The sequence below is a fragment of the Stigmatopora argus genome, chromosome 7, assembly GCF_051989625.1.
Source record: "Stigmatopora argus isolate UIUO_Sarg chromosome 7, RoL_Sarg_1.0, whole genome shotgun sequence".
Taxonomy (NCBI): Eukaryota; Metazoa; Chordata; class Actinopteri; order Syngnathiformes; family Syngnathidae; genus Stigmatopora; species Stigmatopora argus.
The window spans coordinates 14,980,546-14,989,308 of record NC_135393.1 but is presented as its reverse complement, the minus strand read 5'-3'; the positions used below and the strand labels follow the sequence as shown (position 1 = coordinate 14,989,308).

Sequence of the window (8,763 nt, the reverse complement as noted above, 5' to 3'; positions counted from 1 at the left end):
AGGACAGTTGACCCTTTCACAAGATGGGTCAAAAGGGAAAAGATTGAGTTTTTGTTTTCTGCATGGTTAAAATAAATTTCAGACTTCAAGATAGGCATTTATGAAGTTGTTTTTTTAATCTTTATTAATTCTTTTATTTTTTACTCTTTGGATGAAAACACATTTTAATCCAATAGCACTCAAAATGCACAACATGAGTCAAGACTAAGATATGTTATACAATGCTCCCATTGTTATCGATTTACATTTGCTATAAATTGAATTGCATGTTCTTACTGTTGTCCTGAAGTTAACACTAAAAAATATATAAAATAGAAATGAAAACAAATCAATAAATAAACAATACATGATTGTATACTGATGGCGAGGAAGCTTTTATAGAAAAATAATTCTTGGGAAATAAAGAAACCTCTATTATAGACATAATTCCTATGCATGTACACAATACACAATGAAATTATTTTCTATTATGCGTACTACTAGTTGACATACGACTTCTACTGTTCATGAATTTGCATCAGGTGTGGGTTCCTAATCCCCGACAGATGAAAAATGAAGATCAACTGTTTCTATCCATTGTCATGTTCCCGAGTGAATTCAAGCATGTTCCTGGTCCTCATCCCGCTTTGCGTCTACAGCCTCCTCCTCATCCTGCGCCCCCTCGTCAGAATAATGGTCATCATCGTCCGAGTAGGTACAGCTTCCGTGGGAATGATGCTGCTTGCACTCCTCGCTGCCAGCAGGTGAAGTTATGCCTCTCTCCTCCTGTTCATCCTCCTTCCCCACCTCCTGCTCTTCATCGTCCAATAATACCTTCTGGTAGTAAACTGGCTCCAAGGCGGGGTCCTCCGACTCCGAAGACTCGCTGGACAGTAACGAGAAGGGACCGGACAAATGTGTCATCAAAAGTTGTTTAATATATCACAGCCGTTTCTGGCCACGATGAAATATTTCAACTCTCTACGATGCACGGTTTGGACAAACGTAGCGAGAGAATCTTAACATAACCACACACCCACACATCCATCCATAAATCATGCTTTATAAGGACTATAGGTAATAACATCTTATTAGCACCCATTGATGGGGATAGATGCTCTATCCATTTGCACTGAATGCGAATGAAATTCGGATCTAGGCTGAAAAATCTTGACTTTCCTAAAATGCTGGTGAATATTTACCGCGTCCCACCAACACGGCCACGTGCCGCCGCGGCCTTCCTCTTAACAAAGTCCTCACTCAGGTCCACTTTGTGCAGCGTGTCGGCGAAACGCTTGTGCGCTGCCTGATGGGCGTTCTTCTGTTGTGTCGACAGAGCACATATTCCCATTTTTTTAATAGAAAAACCCACACAATTTGAAAATAAACGACCATACTTGTAGGATTATAAGTCGCACTAGCCAAAAAAAATGCTAAATAAATGGGAAAAAACATAAGAAGTCGCATTTTGCAGGATTTTTATTTAACAAAATTCAAAATTAAGAATAGATGAGATATAAAATGTTCATATAAAACTAAAACTATAAAACTAAAACTATATATATTTAAAAAAATAACTGCGACTTATAGTCCAGAAAATACAGCAAGAAAAAAAAAGTCTCCCATGTACCTGGGCAACCTGTTCAAGAAGAAGTGGCCTGCCTTTGACGCGTTGCTCAATCTCCCTAATCTCCTGTTGGTATTCCTTCCTGCGCTGGCGGTCTTGTTTCCTGAACAAAAAAACCAAGACCACCACCTCGGACACATAAATCCAAGTCTTTGACTGATGTGTCTTTGTCTTACCTGAATTCTTGGAGTTTGTGGTTGTGCGTCTGCGAAAGTGCCAGGTGTGGGTCGTTGGCACTGGCCCGCTTTTGGACCAGTTTCTGGAGCTTCATCTCGCGCTCCTTCTGCCTCTCCGTCCAGCGCGCCTCTTCCTGTTCGGCCCGCCTCCTGCGTTCCAGAGCCTGCCTGCCGACACACAAAGTCCAAATACAATTTTTTTTTTGCACCTCCAAATTATGAATATAAATTTTAAATCATTTTTTCATTTTACGTGGGCCTTATAGTGCGGAAAATACGCCAATTATCTATCCATTCAGAAAATTCCTCCTTTTTATTATATTTCCAAATGGAATTACCGTATTTTCTCACATAAATGGCCTTAAAATTGTTGAATTTGACTATTTTTCTCGTATAAGCCGCCCCCTGATTCACAAATTTCAGCTCCATATTCATGGTTTTAATAGGGAGTACAAATGTGTTATTTTAAAGGGGAAATCTTAAGAAAAATCTTCGCATGTGGTATTTCTGAGATACTTTATGAAGCGAAAGGATCGTCTGTTGCCTGCGCGTAGAAAATTCAAAAAGGAAGTCACGTGAGCAGTACAACCAGGAAGTGTGTTCGTACCGATCTAGTTTGTTATCGCATAGTTTGTAAGTGACTTTTTTTCACATTATATGCAAGATACGGTTAATTTTTTTCTTGAATTTCATTCATAGACGTCAAAATAAATTTTGTTAAGCGTTACATCTGTTTATCTTTTCTCTATTTTGAAATAAATGACCGTATTAGTTGCATTGTCTTGCGTTATGGCATTTGGTCTTTGTCTTTGTTGTGTATTTGTGCGCATGTATCCTTTTTTTTAGCAACAAATTGGGCGTATAAGCAAGAAAATGCAATAAGTAATGCTCTATTTTACAGTTTTGAATTTGAAATCATTTGTTTTTAGTTTCTTTCAGACCGCTATGTCAGTGTCATGAATGCACTTACTGAATAAACTGGTTTGAGGGATCTACACAAGCTTCTGGAGGGACAAGGATGGGGTTAAGGGGGTCCTCGGGAGGGGACTGAGTCGCTGTCGCTACGGGGGCTGCGGTCCGGGCAAGAGAAGGAGGAGTGGGAGGTGCCGCCGGAGTACCTCACGGCCTGGTGTCGTTTCTTGGTGGCGTCCGTGTCCTTGGCCGGGAGGAGCTCCATGCTCCCCGAGAGGGACGAGCAGAGGCTGGAGTTTGCCGTGTCGGAGCTCTTGGCGTGCGACCAGCGAAGCAACGGTGGGCTGCCAATCGGCTCCTTCCCGGCCACGGGGCGCTCGCCATCGGCGCCCTGCGGCTCCTTCTCGGCCAGAGGGCGCTCACGATGCGAGATCTTGGCCGTCCTCAGTTGAAAGGGCTCGCAAACGGTGGTGGGCTTGACTTCTTTGTTCCTCTCCATGCGTTTCTGGAAGCGTCTGAAGGTGTCGTCCAGGTCGGGCACGTCCTTGTTGATTCGCGGCTGGTGGCTGAAGGTCTGCGGGTGACCTTTGCCCTTCTTGCTCAGCGCCAGTCTTTTGCTCAGTGTGCTGGGGGGCGCGGCGGCGCTCTCCAGCATCTCCTGGGCTCGCATCTGCTTCTTGATGGATCGGTGGAGCTCCTCTTCCTTCTTCAGATGGCCCGCCTCGTAAATCCACTTGGGCACCGGTTTGGCCTTGAAGGGCTTGACCCGTTCTGGCTCGGGGGGCTGCTGTTGCTGCTGCTCTTGCTGCTGCTTCTGTTGCTCCTCCTTCTTCAGACGCTCCCTCTCCAGGAAGGTGAAGGGCTTGAAGAGAGTTGCCAGCAAGGTGATTAATTATTAGTATTATTATCGACATAACATAAATAAAGCAACTGGAACTGTGCTCGGTTCAAAGGCCTGATTGCAACTATATATTATCACTATCTCATCTCTCATCTCATTTTATGAACCGTTTTATCCTCATTAGGGTGGCGGGGGTGCCGGAGCCTATCCCAGCTGACTTCGGGCCAGAGGCGGAGGACACCCTGAATCGGTGGCTAGCCAATCGCAGGGCACGAGGAGACAAAGGATGACCATGCACGCTCATACTCATACCTAGGGGCAATTTAGAGTGTCCAATTAGCCTAGCATGCATGTTTTTGGAATGTGGGAGGAAACCGGAGTAACCGGAGGAAACCCATGCAGGCCCGGGGAGAACATGCTAACTCTACACAAGGTGGACGTGACCTGGATTTGAACCCAGCACCCCAGAGCTGTGAGGCCGGCACACCAACCACTCGTTTTTTTATTATATCATTATTATTTTTTAACTCGTAACCAGAGTGGGGGTCCTGGGTTCGAATCCAGGTCGGTCCACCTGTGTGGAGTTTGCATGTTCTCCCCGGGCCTGCGTGGGTTTCCTCCGGGTACTCCGGTTTCCTCCCACATTCCAAAAACATGCACGCTAGGCTGATTGGACACTCTAAATTGCCCCTAGGTATGAGTGTGAGCGTAAATGGTTGTTTATCCCCCCCGCCTCTGACCCAAAGTCAGCTGGGATAGGCTCCGGCACCCCCGCGACCCTAGTGAGGATAAAGCGGTTCCAAAAATGAGATGAGAGTGAGATCCAGTTGGCATGAACGTGGGCCGCCAAGCAAACAGAGTTTGACTCCCCCGTCTTAAACAATGGCAACCTTGGTTTTGAGATGGTGGTCTTCCCGCACGATTCGCCGTTGTTCCTGCCGTCGCTCCAGAAGCTCCCCGTAGAGCGGCAGGTGAACGTGCGCCGGCACGGGGCTGGCTCGGAACTTCCTCTGGCATTCAATCAACTCCTCCAGCTGCCGCCTCAGCTCTGCGTTCTCCAGCTCCACCTCCGAGCGCGTCTTGACGCCGCAGCGCCGCCGCTCCGCCTCGCGCAGCGTCATCCGAAAGGGCTTGGGGACCGTCACCCTGGGAGCGGCGGGCCTGGACTCGCGGGAATCGGTCCTTCGCCGAGCCCGGGCGTCGCTGCGGTCCCCCGGCAGGGAGGTGGATAGGTGGCGTGTCCGGGGGGACAGCTTGAAGTCGCTCCACATGTTCTTGATGTATTCTTTGGGGGAGAACAGAAGGCCTTTCTCCACCTGGTCCGCCTCGTCGGATGAAGACGAGGAAGACTCCCCCTGACCTCTGTGGAGTTCCGCGGCGGAGCGAGACTTTCTTAGGTGTTGTGAGCCGTCGCTGTTGTCGTCCAAGAATACAAAGAGAAAATAAAAGAGCTGGATGAGTCAATACTACAGTATAGCTTCAATCACGTGTGTCCTAATGTGTGTCCAATAAAGGGATGCACTTTAGTTAATGATGTCAGTTTGGAAGTTGGAAATTTAAATTGTTCAAGTTCATAGAGAATAATTTTAAATATAATATTTTGATGTATTTTTTTCATCGGATTAAAAGAACTGGATCAAAAGCCCTAAATATTTAGGTTTTTTATGGATCTAAAACAATGTTTATTTGAGCTTTTTTTATTTCTCAGGAAGGAAAAACGTCTTTTAATCATTTGTTTTTCATTTCAAAAGGAAATACATTTTTTTATTATGGTCGTTATTAAAGTGGAAAAGAGAAACTCTTTTTATATATTTATTTTTAGATTTTACAAAATGTATTTTTGAACTAAAAACACAAAAAGAAAATTTTTAAAAATTGCCAATATTGATTAAAAAATGGCAATTTTTGATTTTAAAAAGGGGAAAATCAGGAAATATAATATACAACTATAATATAAAATATGGAATTTTTAACAAGAAAAGTGGTTATTTTTGTTGCAAAAGATCATTTTTTTGCCTGATTTTAATTTTGATATTATACCAGTAAGTTCAAAATGAGTTTTTCTCAAATCTTAAAAAATAAAATAAAATACTACTACAATTACCAATGGTTTAAATTTAATGATAGTCAGGTCTAAACAACTTTACTAAATCTATGTAAGACAATATTGGATGATTTTTTTTGTGGTGCAAAAAGTGATTAGCCAATTAGCCAATTAGCCAATCAGCCAATTAGCCATCCTGCCGACATTCAGCGCCAACTAGTGGGGATCAGAATTGATTCCACCTTTTCCTAGCGACGCTACTCCCCACTTCAGCATTACCCATAATGCTATAGCATACCTGTCAACCTCTGCCGATAACTGCCCTTATAAATGATTATGATTCCCCTTACAAACCCCCATTGGACCTATTTCAAACATGGGCCATCAAAGCGCAAACTTTGGACCATTTTGACCCATTTAAGAGCGCCTTTCTTGAATGATATTTCACCCATTTTGTTATATGCAGCTGTGTATGATGACAATAAAGGCTTTTGATTTGATATAAAGGTGTCACATCCCATAAGACTAGGCTTTCATTGAAGACTATTCCACAAAATGTAGCTTTTCATAAAGAGCAAGCCTTTCCGCAATACTAGTGTGACACATGTGCAATCAGTGGATTGGCGTCAGCTGCTTGTCGCAGCCCAACCCCCGCTGGTTCAAAGTTTGTCAGCTCGGTCGCTGCTGCTGGATGGCTCGAAGGGAAAGCTGCTCTCTCCCCACCCACAGCGGCCCAACCCCCGTCGATTCCACTTTTTGTTTTCACCTATGTATGTGCCTTTGTCACCTTTGCAAAGCCATACCTGTCAACCTCTGCCGATAACTGCCCTTATAAATGATTATGATTCCCCTTACAAACCCCCCAAAAACCTTACAAACACCGTACGAGTCGTACGACTCGTACGGTGTTTGTAAGGTTTTTGGGGGGTTTGTAAGGGGAATCATAATCATTTATAAGGGCAGTTATCGGCAGAGGTTGACTGGTATGCTATAGTGCTGTGCCACTGACCCTTGCTGTTGGTGTAGTAAGTAGGGTGAGTGGGCCAGGGTTTGCAGCTGCAGTTTGCGGTGGTACATGCTCTCCAGCTCGGCCATGGTGCGGAGGTGAGCCTTCTTCAGCTCCTCCAGTTTTCTGTAGTACTCCTCGTTGGAGAAGAAAATGTGGCGCAGGTCCACGTGCTCTCTGCACGCCTTGGCCGGGGGAACTAGACAAGACGCATCCCCCTTGTCGTTCATGCACCAGTGCGCCTCCTGGAAGGGGAAATTCATTTTTACACACGGCCAAAAATTAAAATTACTGGTTAACTGATAACCGCCATGCAAGTATATGGAAGTGCGCAATTAATTCATCAGCCCTATTAAAAAAAGAAAAAGAAAAAATAATGCACCGATGTAGCATAGCTAACAGATTGGTAACTATGCTAGATAGGTGCCGAGTTTCAAGATGGCCGCTTCGTGTACAACAGAGGAGTAGGATTTCAAAATGAGTGTTCATAAGAAGAAAAACAACGACCAGAAATAGTCTTAAGTCTGTGAATAAATGTAAAGAAATGAAAGTAAAGAGTGGCTCATTGGATGAGTGGTCCTGGGTTCAAATCCAGGTCGGTCCACCTGTTTGCATGTTGTCCCTGGGCCTGTGTGGTTTTTCTCCGGGTACTCCGGTTTCCTGCCACATTCCAAAAACATGCATAGTAGGCTGATGATGATAGAAGCGTTCAGAAAATGAATGAAAACAAAATTAAAGTGAAGAAATATCGTGTCTTTATCAACTGTACCGTATTTTCTTGAATAGAAGAAGATTTAAATACGCCAATAGCATGATTGTTTGTCTCTTTTAATACATTGACAGTTGCTGTGAATCATAATTGTAAATCGGGGTGGAGAAAATCATCATCATTGTAAATTGGGGATAATTAGGTTGGACTTTAGAGGCTTGAATACAAATATTTAAACATTCTGGACAATTGTTGATGATTAGATGCTTTTACGTTTAAGCCTATTAGGTCTCCAGATGGAGGTAGGTCTACCGCGGGTATCTTAATGTGGCTTCCAGACGCCAAGCGTGCCAGGAGGAGCATGGGAGGTGAACGAGGAGGAGGAGGAGGAGGGATTAGCACCATCACCACGCGAAGTCCGTCTAATCTAATCCACGAATAGACGGGAAGACAAAGTGTTACCATCGCCTCGCCACGTAAACGTTTCCTCATTTCATTCTATCCAATTTTCTGCAAATGCCATATGGTTTGTAAACTTATGTAAAGTGTTGAATGAACAAATGTGTAACATTTTTGGACAAATTATTAGTGTTGTTTGATAATACTACATATATGTATTTTCTTAAGGGATTTTTTTTGTAGAAAAAAAGTTGTACAGTAAATTTACCAATCCAATATTAAATGATATGAATGAAGGCCTCCCTTTATTTAGTACACAAGTATATTACAATTTGTCAGAAATAAAAAAAAATGGATTTAATGAAACTATAAGGCACTTCATAAAAGCATAAGAATACAACATGATGCTTTCTATTTGCTAATGGCAAATATATCACTAATTCTCCCAAGGTACTACACTACAGTTTGACTTTAAAACAAATACATAAATAAACACATGGTCAGATTTCATCATATCGGCAAAATGTTATCGTATCATAATCATGCCTATTGACATCCGTATAAACGTTGAAAATTCAGCATCAATTCTATGTAAACACGTGACATAAAAGTCATGTGGATGAGCCATGTTTTTTCGTGCTTTACCTCGTCCTGCTTCTCTTGGTAGTCGTCCCGGTTGTCCATGTAAAGCGCGGCCGAGTAAGGCATCTCTTTGTCCCGCTCGTAAGAAGCGAGCGGGGCCCCGGTGTGTGGATCCACCGGCTGCTTCAGACACGACGTCATTAGGACGTTATTGCGGTGCGCGTTAGCCATTGTGAAGAGCGAAACGATGACTTTTTAGTCTTAAAAGAAATCAATACATCAACATATAGGAACTAAATATAGGGTGTAAAATTGAAGCAAAGTTGGTGGAAGGCTTTGAGGCTGGCTAGCCCGCACGTGTCGCTTAAAACCAGGCATTTGTTGCCTAGCAACGTATCCGCGCTGTACGTTTTGCATTAAAGGCGTCCTACATGAAAGTTGAAAGTCATAAAATATCAGATTAGGATACAAAAACGAGATGTTTCACA

At 43.5% G+C, this 8,763-nt stretch overlaps 1 protein-coding gene across 2 annotated transcripts; it reads right to left on the bottom strand.

The window, feature by feature from the left end:
• Positions 1-152: 152 nt before the first annotated feature.
• fam161a (FAM161 centrosomal protein A) lies at positions 153-8,640 on the bottom strand. Of its 2 annotated transcripts, XM_077604618.1 has the most exons (9): positions 8,339-8,640; positions 6,589-6,830; positions 4,896-4,948; positions 4,426-4,820; positions 2,901-3,556; positions 1,783-1,950; positions 1,610-1,709; positions 1,182-1,300; positions 153-865 (listed from the first exon to the last, which is right to left on the bottom strand). In XM_077604618.1, exons 1-9 carry the CDS (start codon positions 8,504-8,506, stop codon positions 598-600), a joined length of 2,169 nt encoding a protein of 722 aa, XP_077460744.1. In that variant the 5' UTR covers positions 8,507-8,640; the 3' UTR covers positions 153-597. The 2 variants fall into 2 exon arrangements, with proteins under 2 accessions (XP_077460744.1, XP_077460743.1); XM_077604617.1 differs by having other exon boundaries at positions 154-865; positions 4,426-4,948.
• Positions 8,641-8,763: the final 123 nt, after the last annotated feature.

Bases quoted from the DNA above. Each gene is read 5' to 3' on its own strand.
- fam161a (XM_077604617.1), bottom strand. From the start codon at position 8,506: ATGGCTAACGCGCACCGCAATAACGTCCTAATGACGTCGTGTCTGAAG. The intron at 1,710-1,782 runs GTAAGACAAAGA...TTTTTTGTTCAG, and splicing joins CACAAACTCCAAGAATTCAG to GAAACAAGACCGCCAGCGCA. The intron at 1,301-1,609 runs GTACATGGGAGA...TCGACACAACAG, and splicing joins TTCTTGAACAGGTTGCCCAG to AAGAACGCCCATCAGGCAGC.